This window comes from Acomys russatus, chromosome 10 (genome assembly GCF_903995435.1).
Source record: "Acomys russatus chromosome 10, mAcoRus1.1, whole genome shotgun sequence".
Classification (NCBI taxonomy): Eukaryota; Metazoa; Chordata; class Mammalia; order Rodentia; family Muridae; genus Acomys; species Acomys russatus.
This window is the reverse complement of record NC_067146.1, coordinates 74,912,904-74,929,583: the sequence shown is the minus strand read 5'-3', so window position 1 is coordinate 74,929,583 and position 16,680 is coordinate 74,912,904. Positions and strand designations below refer to the sequence as shown.

Genomic DNA, 16,680 nt, shown 5'->3' with positions numbered 1-16,680 from the left:
TGATAATTTGGGATTTAGAGTCACCATAGAAGCAAATCTCTGGGCACATCCATCAGGAATTGTCTAGAGTAGGTTGGGGTGGTCAGTACCATTCCACCAGCTAGAATCCTAAACTCAATAAAAAGGAGAAAGCTACCTGAGCAAAGTTCTGTGTGCTTGCTGACTATGGAAGTAGTGTGCCCAGCTGCCTTAGACTCCTGCCGCCATGCCTTCCCCTTCATGATGCACTGTACCTACCCTTAAAACGATTCAAAATAAAGCTGCCTTCCTTGAGTTGCTTTTGTCAGAACAACAGGTATAAATGTAAAACCTATTTAGTAAAACATTCATCACCCAAATAGCCTAATTTTGAATTAAGAAAATAAGTATAACATTTAATATTAGTGTCTTTTGTTCACTGATGTTTTCTGCCTTGTAGAATACATGTGTATTTCACAAGTACAATACAGAAATCTGCTGGACGTGGTGGCACACGCCTCTAATCCCAGCACTGGAAAGGCAGAGGCAAGTGGATTGATGTGAGTTCTTAGCCAGCCTGGTCTACAAAGCGAGTCCAGGACAGCCAAGGCTACATAGAGAAACCCTGTCTTGAAAAACAAAAGCAAAACAAAACAAAACAAACAAACAAACAAAAAAAAAAAAGAAAGAAAAGAAAAAAAGAAAGAAAAGAAAAAAAAAAAGGAAAGAAATCAACAGTAAACTTTTAGTTTTCTTTTTAAGGAAAGTTCTAGAAATACTACCTGAATAAGTTCATCCTAGGATTGCCTTTGTGTTTAATGGCTTTTAAGCATTTTCTAGTAAATGCATATGAATTAGAAGGTTTTGGGTTCTAAGTTACATCACCTTCCTTTCACTCTAAGTTTTAAAAGGGAGAAAGCAGTCATTTGCCGGGAGGGTTCCCACTGTATCCAAGCTGTATTTTTACCTTCAAGGTCTTACTTAATCTTTACATCAATTCTGAGAGTTTGATGTTTAACTTCCCTCCCTTATACTTAATGTGAAACTTGTTTGTTTATGACTACAGCACGATAACGCATTCTTTGTTTTGTGGTAGTAGGGGTGGGACCCTGGGCCTGTGCATGCCAGACAGAGCCCTTACTGATGAGATATTAGGCCTCAGATCCCCTAAATATTGTTAAATGATAAGATCAAGCTATAAATAATTTCAATAACCTCACATATCCTTTTGTAAGAACTTTGAGGGCTTCCTCTTAGCACTTGTCTCTTTTTTCTTGTCCGTCCCCGCCCCCCAGCATGTATCCAGTATTCAATATGTTATTTACTACAGTCACTATGCTGTGCACTAGCTTTCCAGAGCTTACCTAGTATAAACTGAAACATAGCTGGTATAACTGAAATTTATCCCCCTCCACACCCTGTTCTTAATTTTTAAGGATTACTTTAACATGAATGAATGCAATTAGAATTGTCAGTATGGAAGGACCCAACTGTGGTTGCCTTCTAGGTGAATCTGCTAGTTACGCTTACATTTTGCTGTGTTGATCTCTTCTCATCAGCAATTGGTGTGTGTGTTCAATGCTGTCTGGTAGTGAGCTGAGTTGGGGTCATGGTGTTGAGGTTGCCAGAAGGACTTGTTTTAGAGAGTGGAAAGCAGAAACACAAACATGCTGTAGCAGAATATGATGGTTTGTATTAGGTTGTGAATTCATGGTCACATAAATTCAGCCGTGAGACATACAGAAAGGGTTGGTTATATTTTTGAATAAGGTGTGTGGTATTTTTGGTAATTGAGGCATGATAGTTGTATTAGCTACCCATTTATTTCTAAGTTATACTTACATTCTAGCTTCAGAACTTAGGACACACAACTCATTCTAGTGCCCTGATGTAGTGGGGAACGGGAATGAGCTGTCACAGCTGAGGTGTTCTGGGGTCCTGCTGTGACAGTGGTCTCAGAAAAGGCACTGTCTGTTTCTGTTAGCAACAGGAATCTACCATCCTTTTGTCAGAATTGTTTTGAGTGGCTGATTATCATTTCTACTAGGCTTCGGGCTGGTTTCTTTGGGCTCATTTCCCGCTTTAGTAGAGGCCCCTGCTTGCCCCATGAGCCTTGGGGATTGAACCCAGGACCTGTGTACTCTACCACTGGCTATTCACGTGAAGCAACATTCTTTAAGATCAAAAATCTTCAGACACTTGAGGCCCTCAATGACTTTTTCAGAACAGATCTTTTTTGTTGATAGGTGTTCAACCTTTTTACACTGTATCCAGTGTGACATAGGAGCTCCTATGTCCAGCGCTTATATTGTAAATGCCAGTCTTCATCTCTGTGTTTTTTTTTTTTTTTTTTTTTTTTTTTTTTAACACTTTGAGAATATCTTTCAGGCTCATGCCTGTACTTGTGCATTTTTATTTATTTTTTCAGGTGTGTTTTCCTTTTGGCTTCAGGTTTATATCTTATTCTTTTACAGATATTTATTTAGACATTTATGGGGGCAGTGTCCAGCATGCACATCTTGTACACCCATAGAGGTCAGTGGACAGCTTTCAGGAATTGGTTCTCTCCTTTTACCTTACAAGCACAAGGGTGGTCAAGCCCAGGTCATCAGGCTCAGGACAAGGACCTTTAAATTTATCCACTGAGCTGTCTTACTGGCTTAGTTTTATATGTCTACTTTGGCATTTTCATTTTGGCATGCTTTTGAACATGTAAAACTAAGACCATTTACCTCCATTTTCAAGTCAGTCTTCACAACAATTACTGCCCATATGAGGTTGTTTCAGGCTTCTTTGTTTTTCAGGTTTTGCAGCATGAGAACCTTTGAGTCAAGTGTTCAGTTTAGCACTACAGAAAGTTTCACAGAAGCACACTTGAAGTGTCTAAATAATCATTTAGACTGTCCAGAACTGTTGTGAAATAGCATACTTTTGAACTCCATGTATGTTTACAATATGTTGTTGTTAGGTGATTGCTTAAACAGGGTGCAATTGGTTGAGATTATACAAACAGCTATTGTTTGAACATGTTTTTATAGCCTTTTTCATTTTGTTTTGTTTGTTGTTTTGTTTTTTGTTTTTTTCAGACAGGGATTCTTTATGTAGCAGAGCCCTGGCTGTCCTGGACTTGCTTTGTAGACCAGGCTGGCCTTGAATTCAGAGATCTGCCTGCCTCTGCCTTCCGAGTGCTAGGATTAAATAAGGCATGCACCACCACACCTGGCCATTTTTATAGCTTTTAAATTTTTATTTATGTGTATGAGTGTTTTGCCTGCATGTATATATGTATGTGCATGCATCACAGTTGTGCCTGGTGCTTGAGGTCAGAAAAGGGTGTTAGATCCCCTGGGACTAGAGTTTCCTATGGTTGTCAGCCTCCATATGGATGCTGGGAATGGAACTCAGGTCCTCTGAAAGAACAGTCAGTGCTCTTAACTGCTGAGCCATCTCCTGCCAATATTTGTTTGTTTGCTTGTTTTTGTAGTTTTTTTGTTTTTGTTTTGGACCATAGTAAGAACTGTTCCAAGTGAAACAGACCTCTCCACTTGAGACTTAATATACTTCCTACTTAAAAGCTAGAATGGCTTCTTTAACTAATGTAATCTCAATATTGGTATAAATGATACTGGCATTAACTAACAGGACAATGAAGAAAATCACTGCAGTTTCCTTTCCTTTTTTTCCTTTTCTCCCTTCCTCCTTTTCTCCCTTCATCCCTTCTCACCCTTCTTCCCTCTTTTTTCTTTATTTTGGTTTTTTGAGACAGAGTTTCTCTGTGAAGCCCTGGATGTCCTAGAACTCACTCTGTAGAGCAGGTTGGCCTCAGACTCACAGAGATCTGCCTGCCTTTGCCTCCTGAGTGCTGGGATTAAAGGTGTGTGCTACCACTGGCTGGCCTTCTCTGTAGTTTCTTACTGAAGAAACACTACTGTGGTCTGTTGCCAGCATTCATAATCAGAAATTGTCACATTTCAGACAGGTTAGTGAAAATAAAGAAGTCATTTTCTTTCTTCATTCACAGTGTCCTTGAATTTATCTTTTTATGTGTGTGAAAGGGTGCAGGTGAGTTCATATGGAAGTCACAGGATAACTTTCAGGAGTCAGCGCTCTCCTTCCCCAAACTCAGGCCATCAAGCTTTCAGCACTTTTACCGCTGAGCTTTTTTTTACTAGCTTCATGCCCATGAGTTTTATCCATGAACCCCACTGAGGTTTTTCTCATTTCACCTTGCTTCCAGCCAGTTTCACTCCTCCCGTGAAGGTGGCTGTTTTATTTTTTTTCTTCATAGAAACAACCTACACACAGGTCTGTTCTGATCAGCTAATGTCTGCTGAGAAATGCCATCAGTGGTCACCACCCAGAGGCACTCCTCATTCCTTCACATAGTTGGGTAGGCCACCAAAGTGTGGACATACCAGAATTAGGTCCTCTTGTCCCCTGTTAATTAATCTTTTTTGACCAATTGCCGGTCTTTTGCAGTGACTAGACTTGAATTTACAACAACTTATGATTTTGACTTGTTTATTTGAGAGAGGCATTCCTAGAAGTGGATTTCTGGGCCAAAGGTAAAATGTTTCCATTTTTAGCAACAAACAACTTACATCATTGAACATTTCTTCAAGCTTTAGCTTAAGTTGAACTTTTTAAAGATTCATTTTTATTTCAAATTATGTGTATATAGAGAAAAGGTGTTTTTGCACACAGGTGCTTCCAAATCCAGAAGAGACATTGTCAGATCTGCTGTTGAAGTTACAAGTAGTTGTAAGCTGCCTGACGTTTTTGGTGGGAACTCGTCCTCTCCAAGATCCCCGAACATTCTTCATGACAGAGCCCTCTCTCCAGCCTCTTGAATGTGTGTTATTGTCTGTCCTGGAATTGAAAGGGAAATTGTTGGAGGTTTGCAAGTACAAGTTTGAGACAGCCATTGTTATCTTCTGCTCTTTCCTTATTTGTGCTACTCTTACCCGTTCAGCTCACTTATAGTTACTGGTTTACATTGTCTTTCTCAGTTGGCTTTTGTTTTCCATTGCTTTTGTGGGTATTGAGCCATTATTTCAATTCTCTTAAAATTCCTACAAGTTTCGCTGCCTGTGTCCTCTCTCAGGTAAACTTAACAAAGGTGTCAGACTAACACTTATGAACCTCAGGTTAGTAAAACCTCTTGTCTACTCATAGCTGCACACTCAGGCCTTGTGTACACTTAACATGGATATACCCTCCCTGCCTCTTCTGGCTTTCTGCACACATTCTTCTCTCAACTTGTGCAGAATCCCCCTCCCCCTTCACTGCTCTTCCCTGTTTGTACTTATGCTGTTGACATGATAGTCACCCTTGCTAAAAGAAGGAGCGCATTCAGTTTAAAACCTTCCTCCTTGATTGTTACAGCCAGACAACACTTCTTCCCCTTCTGAACTTGTATTGCCATTATTATCAATGTCTTTAGTAAGGCAATGAATTATATACTCCACATGACCTGTGTATTTGGGCAAATCTTTGACATTGCATGTTTGCCTTCTTACATATTATTGCAGGGCAGAGTAAGCACCTCTGCTAATAGAGTAAGCTTTAAGTTGGAGGACTCCGTAAGCTGACTCTTAGTGGTAGGTTAAAACACATATTTGTAGAACCAAAGGCATCTTGTAGAGATATACTTATTTCTGTGAATGAACTAAACAACTCATACAGATTTAAAACTAGAATGTTTAAGTTCATTTTTATTCTAGTGTATGAGTGTGTTGCCTTAATTTGTGTCTGGTGCCCAAGGGTGCCAGAAAAGGGCACTGGATTCCTTGGAATTAGAGTTAGGTAAGGATGGTTGTGAGAGCCATTTGGGCGCAGAGACCCAAAGCCAGGTCTTGTGAATGAATAGCCAGTACTCTTAACCGCTGAGCCATCATCTCTCTAGTCTCCCTTTTTCCCCTTAATAACTTTAAGTGTTATATATGTATAGAACACACTTGTGGCCGGGTGTGGTGGTGCACGCCTTTAATCCCAGCACTCGGGAGGCAGAGGCAGGCAGATCACTGTGAGTTCAAGGCCAGCCTGGTCTACAAAGGGAGTCCAGGACAGTCAAGGCTACACAGAGAAACCCTGTCTCAAAAAACAAAACAGAACAAACAAACAAAAAAGAATAGAACACACTTGTTTAAATTTATAATTACATTATCTCTAAGAAAGTTAGAGTTATGCAGCCAAGACTACATCTAATTCAGAATGTTTCTACAGCCTAAAAGATTTCTCTGCCTGTTTGCAGTCGTTCCACCTCTGACCTAGACACTCACTAATATACTTTCTGTCTAGAGATGCTTCTTCTGGACATTTTACATAATACAAGGCATTAACTCACATCCAATTGATTGCTATATTTTTAGGGTTCATCCTTGCTGTATCAGTACTTTTTTTTGGTGGTGGTGGGGGACAGGTTTTTTTTCTGTGTAACAGAGCCCTGGCTGTCCTGGAGTTGCTTTGTAGACCAGAGTGGCCTCAAACTCACAGAGATCCACCTGCCTCTGCCTCCCTGAATGCAGGGATTACAAGTGTGTGCATCACCATGCCCAGCTAGTATGTCTTTTTTTTTTTTTTTTTTTTTTTTTTTTAGTTTATTTTGTGTGTGGGTGTTTTGCCTGTAATTATGTATGTGTACCGCCTGTGTTCCAGTGCCCCTGGAGGCCAGAAGAGGTCATTGGATCACCGGGAACTGGAGTTACAGGTGGTTGTGAGCTGCCTATGGATGCTAAGAACTAAACCTGAGTTCCCTGCCAGAGAGCAAGAACTATGAACCACTAAGCCATCTCACCAGTTCCTAGTACTTCATGTTTTAAATTATCAGTACTTTTTAATAGTAGAACTGCCTTATATTTTGCTTATCATTCACTTGTTGATCAATGGTTATTTGAATTGAACTTTTTTAACTCTTTGGCTGTTAATGTGCCACGAACATTAATGTAAACATTTTTGTATAGACTTATGTTTTTTGGGGTTTTGGGGGGAGTAGATAACTTATTGGAATTGACAGACCACATGCTAAGTTTGCTTTAACTAGGTGTTTCCTTAAATTCTGTAGCTATTTGCTCACTTGGAAAGAGATAAAATAAGGCATTGCAAGTATTTATATTTAATTTTGGTTGTTCAAGGAATAATTTAAATTTTAAGTGAGAGCTTTGTGAGCCTTGAATTTCAATACTGAAACATAAAATAGTAAATGCTGTCCTCATTGGATATACAGAAAGGATGCTGAGCTTTGAATACACAGGTTGTATTTACAACATACCAGTCTGTGTTCTGGTATGCTTAAGTGGATTTACAGTAATGGCAAAAATTAAAAATGATTAATGAACAATCAAACAAGTTTTGTATAGTTTTGGAAGCATCAGTAAAAGTCAAGGCCATGCAATTACTAGCTTTTTGACCTGCTCACTTGGCAGAAGTGTGGACTTGTCACCATACACATGTACCATAAAGCCTTTAAGCTGTCTTTTTTTTTTTTTGGTTTTTCGAGACAGGGTTTCTCTGTGTAGCCTTGGCCATCCTGGACTCACTTTGTAGACCAGCCTGGCCTCGAACTCACAGCGATCCTCCTGCCTCTGCCTCCCTAGTGCTGGGATTAAAGGCGTGCGCCACCACACCCGGCTTAAGCTGTCTTTTTGTATGGTTCTTTTGGGAGCACCTGCTGCTATAGTATTGAATTAAGAGTAACTCTTCGAAACAGGCTCTTTGAGGAAGGAGAATAAGAGGCCCCACCTTCCTAAGGAAGCAACATGTGGCAGGGGATAGAAAATAGATAACAGAATTTCAAGTTTTAAGTTGAAATCCTTATCCATTCAGTAATATTTTGGGGAAATATATATGTATATTTTTAATTTGGGAAAATTATTTAATGTCTCTGAGTCCAAGTTTCTTTGTTGGTAAAATGTAGAGAGTGTCGTGCAGAGAATATAGTTAATGTAAGGATTAAATTAGCTGAAACAAGCTTCTAGTAGAACCTGGAGTATGGTGGTGCATACCTGCAAACCTTGCTACTCGGGAGGCTTTTTGACTTTAGCAAGACCCTGCCTCTGAAACAAAACAAAAAGTGCTGTTTGGGGCCAGTAAAGTGTAGTCCCGTGTAGTAAATATTAGTTCTCTTCCTTCTGTGGTTGATAATGGACATGTAACAGTTCTACATGATGGAATGGTCTGGGAGTGGTTGGGGTGGGGTGGGGTACATCGAAAGCAGGCTGTAGAAGATGAGATTAAATCATTTAACAGAATGTGTATTTCTGTACCGTAGAGATTTCCTGGGGCAGCAGTTTAGAAGGGCAAGATTAGTGACAGTGAGAGTAGTGAAGACTCTTTAGTTAATGACCTAGGTAGAGATAATGCTCAGCCTATAGTAGTAATGAGTGTAAAGGAACTGAATGGATTTAAGAGATAACACAAAACTAAAATTAGTAAAACTGACTTTATGTTGATAAGAACAAAAGGAATCAAAGCCATTTCTTTTGCCAGGGTGGGAAAAACAGAAGTAATGTTTGTTGAAGGCTAGACTTGGCCTGTAAAAAAAACCTTCTCAGGGCCCAGGGAGAAAAAGAAGGGTGTGATGTGTAATCAGCTTAAAAGAAGAAAGTGGTGGTGCTCTCCCAGTTTTGAGTTGACCAACATAGCTTTCCTTTAACTAAGAGAGAAAGTCAGGTAGGAAGAAGGAAGGAAAGACTGCTTAGTAGGTTTCAGATGGCAGTTTTGTAATGAACTTGCCTGCATTTTTATTGTGTCCTGAGATTGGGGGTATAATGGTGACTGACTAATTGGCAGAGACACTTCAAGGCAGGTGAGATTCAGGCTGTCACTGAGGTACTCCGGGCTGCTTTGAGCCAAGAATACAGAGCTGTCAGTAGAAAGTAGAGTGCCAAAGGATGAGATCTTGGAGAATTCACCCACACTTCAAAAAAAATCTTGGAAGGCCAGGCAACTAGTGACAGAATGTGAAGACCCTTCAGTAAGCTCCTACAGGGCATAAAACTTGGAAGTGAGGTCTAACCTTGTTGGAGATGACAGGAACATGGAACATTGTCAGGAAGGGTTGAAGCCACAGATTAAACCACACTAACACAGGCAAGGTGGACTGCAGTAGGAAGGTCATCCAGATAGGGCTGCTGAAGCCCATTGACACAGCTGGGCATGGCTGAGGTTTGCCTCCTCTTCTAGATAACAATCTTCCTTTGGTCCTATCCTTTTCTGTCTCCCATCTCTTACCTTTTAGAAAAGGAGTATTTATTGTGTGCCATTGTAGTCTAGAATTGTATAACTTGTTTTTGGCTTTACTAGGTTCTCATAGTTGAGTTTGCTTTGAGGGTCAGAGAAAACTTTGAACTTGGACTTTGAGCAGTGTTGGAACTGTGAAGACTAGAGAATCTTGGAGAAGGACTGAATGCACTTTACATATGAGATAGGTACAAGTGTTTCGAGTGCCAGGGAAGATATGTTTGGGTGTCAGGCTAATAAGGAGTAGACTTCTAGTGTCTAATCTTGATTGTCAGCTTAATTGGCTTGAGAAGAACCTGAGACATTAGGAAAGCACACCTTTGAGATACCTCCGAGGGCCTTTCTAGGAAAGATTAACCAAGGGGAAAAGACCACCCCTGAAGGTGATTGGCACTGAGCCTCCCCTACCTGCCTGATACATGATAGACCTCTGAACCTGTGACTAGCATTAATTCTTGTTCTTTTAAGTTATGTCAGGTAACAGAATACCTGACTGGTGTACACATGCTGGAGTTCCTCTAGGTCTGGATAATTTTACTGTACATTTCAGAAGTATGTGCCACACTGCAAGTACTATACTAGTCAGGGTGTTGTGCATACTTTTGACCAATAGATAGGAAATGCGTAATAATTTTATAGAGTAATGCTCAGGGTCATCTACATTTTTATCATATTAAAATGTTACTGTATTAAGGCTGTGGAGATGGCTTACTAGGTTACTTGTCACACAGAAGTAAAGACCAGAATTTATATTCTTATTCCCAAGTAAATGCTAGTGGGCGTGGTGTTTCACCTGTAATTCCAGCACTCAGAAGACAGAGGCATGGCTGGCTGGCTACACTAGCTGAATTGGCAAACTTTGGGTTTAAGTGAGAGACGATGCCTGTCTCGGTGTGTATGATCGAGAACAGTTAAGGAAGACATCTCACATTAACCTCTGGCCTTCATCCACAAATGTGCACACTACACCCAGGAATGCATGACCAAACTAGAAAAGCTATAAATTTAGTCTTATTTAAATTTAAAAGCAAATTTTTAGATGTACTTTTCATTAAGTTAAGGCTCCCCCCCCGCCCCAGAAAGTTCTGTAATGTTTTTGTCTTTCTAGTTTTTTTTTTTTTTTTTTTCTTTTTCTTTTTCTGCAGCAATCAACCTAACTAAAGCAGTTATAGTCTTTTTGTGAAAACTTTTAATTCTTGTGTTCCGGTTACAACTCTGAATCATCTTACTTTACCACTTCTCAGCTTTGGCTTCAGCAGTAGCATCTGCTAAATGTTTTTGGTCTCAGTTTATAGAAATGAAGGCAGGTATGTCACATTTTGGCATGCTTGAGGGAAAATTGAGATAAGCAAAGAGTTGTTTCCTTAAAGTTTATGAATTCTGCCTTTGAGTAGAGATGTACTAAAAAGTCTTAAGATTGTATATTCTTTGGTGCTTAGTTTTCAGAGGAGTAATGAAGAAACACACACAGCGTTCTGACCTTTAAGTTAATGCAGCTGAGATAGTCAGGTCTTACAGAGTGGACTCCTCCATGAATATACAGCCTCGTCTCTTAGACCTGTTGTTGTTGTTTGTTTGTTTTTGTTTTTTCAAGACAGGGTTTCACTGTGTAGCCTTGGCTGTCCTGGACTCACTTTATAGACCAGGCTGGCTTTGAACTCAGAATGATCCACCTGCCTCTGCCTCGCAAGTGCTGGGATTAAAGGTGTGGCCACCACGCCTGGCCCAGACCTGTTTATTTTACTGCTGTGTTCCATTCTGTTGTTCTTGGACAAGAGTGAAGACTGGAAGCTAGTGTAATTTACATAGGCTTCATTCGCCAGTGGCCGTGTATGAAGGTATAACCGCTCCGCTTCTATCTTTGCCGTTGGTTGGTGATGTTTTGTTCCTTGGTTGCCTATCAGGAATATGTGACTTGTGCATCTTCCAGGAATTGGAGGAGCCTGTATGGCTGGGGTTCCTGGAGAACACTGAAGTGGTAAGGGGCTATAGCTGCCTTAGCTGGCATCATTTCTCTCACTGGCAACCTAATCTGTAGGCTCTTGGGAACACACTCCCAAATTATGTAGCAGATCTGCAGATGATGTGTTCTCTAAAACTTGTGGAAATTTGTCACCCACCTTGGTAATCCTATCATGCCAGCAGTGCTTGAAAACAGCCCTGTTTCCTAAGTGTGTCTTGTTAAGATTTAGTTGAAATTAACTAAATTTTGGAGAGTTCTCAAGCCTTCTGGATGTGTGATAAGAAACTTTTACTTCTTAAAACTGTCTGAACTCTGACTTAGGGAATCTGTTAAAATTTTCAGGTTTTTGATGGCTTAGTTACAAGATAGAGGGTGTGTAGTTGGTAAAATAGTGTATTTCTGAAAAATTAACAGTGACAATAAGCCAGTCATTTGTGGATACCAATATTCTACTTTACTGCTCTAATTTTGCAGTCAGTTTATCTCACCAGCATTGGGTGGTGTAAAGGCAGGTTAAGGGACACACACTTGAATTTGCACACACATGATCTAGGCTGGCAGACTCTAAAGCCACAGTCTTTTATGGCTGTTGGAGCCGTCTGGTGGGTAGCCCTAACTTGCTGAGGTGTCCTGTGTGGAGAGACTGCTCAGAGTTAAGTAATACAGGGTTAGCTTTAGTTGCAAGCTACCTTACTCTCTTGGTCCCTGCAAGTTTGAAGGCCTAGTGAAGAAATGACAGAGTTCATTGCTTGGTTGGCCTTGGCTTTTATGGCCTCAATCACAAGTCACCTTCTCAACCCAATTGGCTTTCTGCTCTTTATTTCACAAATGTCTATAGCTTGAGTCTGTTTACCTATACTGGCAGCATACCAACTTGTAATCTGCCCTTTAGACATTTCTGCAGTGTGCTTATGTTTTACAGTTCCTTTCAGACTTAGGTTTGGGTTTCTGGAAGGATAGAAAAAAGTATAAGATAAGGTTGTTCTTTACGCTTACCCACTTAGACAGGTACTGACTTGGAAATCTTTGAGGACCTCTGACTAATTATGAATTTTAGATACTCAGTACTCAGTATGAATAACTAGAGAAGGGAACAGGTAGTTAGAAATTAAGGCACAGAATACACACACACACACATACACACGGAAGAGTACAAAACACTGCATTGAGTATACATGTGCCAAGCATATTGTTTACGTTGGAATAGAAAATGTGTCGTGTGCCAGGCAAGTTTGCCAGGACCATGTGGTTCTGGGGATTGACCATTTATTTGGAATTAGGATGACAGTTTCAGGCTCTGCTGCTTTAAGAAGAGACAGCTGGGTACAGATGGACAGATGTATGAGAGTCCAGTTTAGAGAAATGGTGATGGTCACTGGAAGAGGAAATAGCAGAGAGCAAATTGCTGTGAAGTGTCTTTGACTGCATTAATAGCCTCCTGTATCAGAATCCTTGCAAGAGTCCTGAAAGATGTCCCAGTTATAAGATGGGCTACTCATGCAGAATGAATTCAGGTGCTAAAGAATATTTTCCTCCATTGCTGGTAGGAATTAGAAGTAACTACACAGTTGATTCTAGTTTGGACAAATTTAAGTTCTCCATGGGGAAATAGTAGAGATGTGACGGGGGATCCCGGTGTAGGAGTTGATGCTGCTAGATGGTAGCAATGCTCTAATGCTGACTATCATCAAATGGAGGTGTGACTGTGATTCCCCCAAGGTGAGTAAAAGGAAGGTTGAAGCTGTGTAGGAAACACTTCTTTATATTTGAAGGAATTTTGCATTATATTTCATAATTGAGCACACACATTTGAATATATGAAAATCCTTTTAGGATAGGAATGATGATGTGGTTTCATAAACTTCAGTTCTTTAGCTCACAATATAAATGTTAGAGATGATTGAAGTTTCAGTAGTCACACTTAACCTATATGCTTGACCAACTAGGGCCTTAAAAGGGCCTTGTGTTGTATGGACCTTTGTAATTTTGATGAGGAGTAGTGGTGTGCTGGGTGACTTGAGGAATCTCAGGCTTCAGTTTGTAGACTGGCAGCCTGTACTGGCATATCTTATTTCATTTATTTCGTTGACATTTATTTTATGACGCCATTAAAAGAATTCAGTGTTTTTTGATTTGCTCTTAGAAATATGTATTTAAAACCTCTATATTTTAATGTGTTGCGCATAAACAATTCCAAAGTGTGTGCACATTGTAAAGTACCAGCTAAATACAGTATGATATTTCTTTTTTTTTTTTTTTTTTTTTTTTTGGTTTTTCGAGACAGGGTCTCTCTGTGTAGCCTTGGCCATCTTGAACTCTCTTTGTAGACCAGGCTGGCCTCGAACTCACAGCAATCCGCCTGCCTCTGCCTCCCAAGTGCTGGGATTAAAGACATGCGCCACCACGCCCGGCCTCAGTATGATATTTCATAAGGCCCTTAATTGGTCCAATATTGGTCCAACATCAGAAGCATTACAAACTAGGTTTTGAAGTAGTGCCATACACTTAGAAATAATAACCACATTATTACAATACTTCCATATTAATGATGCCATAACCATTTTGTAAGCATTTACTGTCTAATATTCTCTATATATGTTCTCTTTAAATTTTACAACAGCCATGTAAGGAAAGTAGTTTGCCCCCCTTTTGCAGGCTAGGAAGTTCAAGCTTAGTAAGGTGTGTGCTGAGCTTCAAAGCCAGTACTCTCTCTTTTTTTTTTTTTAAGATTTATTTATTTAGTATGCATGTAACACCTGCAGGTCAGAAGAGGGCAGCAGATTTCATTGTAGATGGTTATGAGCCATCATGTGGTTGCTGGGGATTGAACTCAGGACCTTTGGAAGAACAGGCAGCCCTCTTAACCTCTGAGCCATCTCTCCAGCCCAAAGCCAGTACTCTTGAATCCAAGGTACATTATAAATTTTTATAATTCTTAAATTCCCTTGTAAAAAGAAAGCCCTGTGTCCTTTTCATCTTTGTTATTGCCACTGTTAGCTTCTTGCCAAGTGCTAAGCAAAGATTCCTAAAACTGACAAGCAACTAGTGAGACTGCACTGCATTTCCTACTTGTTAGCTAGCTCTTCCTGTCTTTCTGGGAGTGTCCTAAGTGTTCTCCACTGTGTCTTCTTTAGAGTTGTCTAACTATTATATAGGTCCAGTGCTGTGTTTCAACCTTTGACTTTAGAAGGTAAAGAATGACAGTGGTCTCTTATGCTTGTTTTTCTCAACTTTTTTCAGGAACATTAATGGTTACATAACTTTGGATGAAATGTCTAAACATATTTTACACCCATACCATACAGTGAGTTTATTTCCATGTAGAAAGTAGAACGTTTGAAGCCACACATTGCGTGTTGCCCTGTTACTGATCCCAGAAAGTAGAATTGATCAGTCCTCTGTTATTTCTTCTTCAGGTTTGCCTGCGATGAGGTTTTACTCTCTACACTTAAAGAACATTCTTTCTGAGCTACTGTGAATAAATTTGGAATGATATTGTCTATTTTCAACTAATGGAGAATTAGCTGTATCTTGAACAAGGATTGCTATACTGGACAACTTCAGAACATTACTCACAATGTCATCGAACAGGAGTCAGAATCCTCATGGACTGAAGCAGATCGGTCTTGACCAGATCTGGGATGACCTCAGAGCCGGAATTCAGCAAGTGTACACCAGACAAAGCATGGCAAAGTCCAGATACATGGAGCTCTACACGTATCCTCTTGCTTGGGCTTCAGTTGGTGTCTAGAGTTTTGGTAATTTAGTGGTATGCTCTTTAAATTATTAAGAATGTTATGTCATATTTTTTTCCTTGTTTATCTGTAATAAAATCACAAGTTCATTTTACCCTTCTCTTTTTTAGCAGATGTAATTTGGCTAGATATTTATGGTGGTGCAGGCTAGTACCTGCAGATGTTTACATGTGTGTGCTTGCATGTGTGCCTGCATGTGTACAGCACACACATAGGGGACAATTTTAAAGAGTCAGTTCTTCTGCCAGCACAGTGTGGGTCTGGGGATTGAACTTAGGTCTTTAGGATTGGCAGCAAGCACTTCTACCTGCTAGGGCTTTTGCCAACTTTATAGCCTCCCCTTAGATAAGCAGGTTCTATGTTCATAGATTCATTGAACATATTTGAAAACACACGTAGCTCTTTTTCGTCATTATTCCCTGATCAGTGTATAACAACCTTTGTGAAGCATTTACATTGTATCAGGCATTATAAGTAATCCAGAGATGATTTAAAGTATAACGCAGGTAAATTCTATGCAAATTCATTGTCATATTTTATAGTGTAGTGCTTCAGATTTTCCTTTCAGGGAGGTCCTGTAATGTGCACCCTGTTGTATAAGTTACTCTTCATTTTATTGCCATGAGGAGACACCATGGCCAAGACAACTATAAAAGAAAACTTTAGTTGAGGGCTTTCTTAGAGTTTGAGAAGCTGATTCTATGACCATCATGATGGGAAGCAAGCAGGCAAATATGGTGCTGGAGCTGTAACTGAGAGCTCATATCTTACCCACAAATTGAGGCAGAGGGAGTGACAGGGAGAGCTGATACGAGCTCTTGAAACCTCAAAGCCCATTCCCACTGACTCACCTACTCCAACAAGGCCACATCTTTTAATCCTTCAGAAACAGTTCCAACTGAAGAAACAATGGACTATATGAGCCTGTGAGATCCATTCTCATTCAAACCACCATACCTAAAAACACTGAGGAGTAACTATAGTATACAACTCCTTAGCGATAACAGCCATATTTCTAAGTTTTCAATGGCTAAATAATAAAATATATTCCAGAAAGTTTCATGAGCAGTATTGGCCTAAATGGGTTTAAATAATCGTTGTGGCTGCTGTCATGTTACAGGAGAGTAGGGTAGTTGTATCAGAAATAGTCTGATCCACAAAGCCTATCTGACTTTACCAGTTTTGAAGGATACATGTAAGAACAAATGCTTGACTGTTATGGTCCTATTTGCATTACACAGTACTAAGAGAGCCCAGTAGTTACTTTCTAGTTGCTCTGACAAAACAGTGTAACTAAAGAAGGGTTTGTATGTGTCTAGAGTTCACAGGTATATCACAGTAGGGAAGATGTGGCCCTTGTATTGTGGCACTGTGATGGCAGCAGTGTGTGGCTGTTGGCAGCAGTGTGCACAGCAAGCAGTGTGGTGAGTGCTTGTGCTCTACTTGCTTCTCTTTCCCTTCAGTCTAAAGATGCTTTGCTCCCCATGAGGTGGATCTTCCTTCTCAGGTAATCCTTTCAGAATTCCCTCACAGACACCCAGAGGTGCTTCTCTTAGGTAATCTTGAGTCCTCAGCCAGTCCACGACAGAGATTAACCATTTCAAAAAGCATTGCATTGGATTTGGTTCATGATGCATGTGAAGCACTAGTCTGTCTCTTGCAAAGGTCATGTGGCTATAAAAGGCATAGTTCCTGCTGTTACAACATTCAGGCATAGTTAACTTTAGTTTTTTAAAGATTTCTTTTTATTCACTGCATGAGTGT

The 16,680-nt window shown here is 40.1% G+C and overlaps 1 protein-coding gene across 4 annotated transcripts in view; it reads left to right on the top strand.

Moving 5' to 3' along the window:
* The window catches only part of Cul1 (cullin 1), a 70,457-nt gene that overhangs the window by 12,678 nt on the left and 41,099 nt on the right, over positions 1-16,680 (top strand). For 2 of the 4 annotated variants that reach the window (XM_051152457.1, XM_051152455.1), the window contains exon 2: positions 14,578-14,878. In XM_051152457.1, the coding sequence (XP_051008414.1) occupies positions 14,739-14,878 (140 nt within the window). In that variant the 5' untranslated portion in view covers positions 14,578-14,738. Of the gene's footprint in view, positions 1-10,482; positions 10,506-14,395; positions 14,466-14,577; positions 14,879-16,680 lie in introns of those variants that run through there. The other 2 variants (XM_051152460.1, XM_051152456.1) reach the window with 2 other exon arrangements.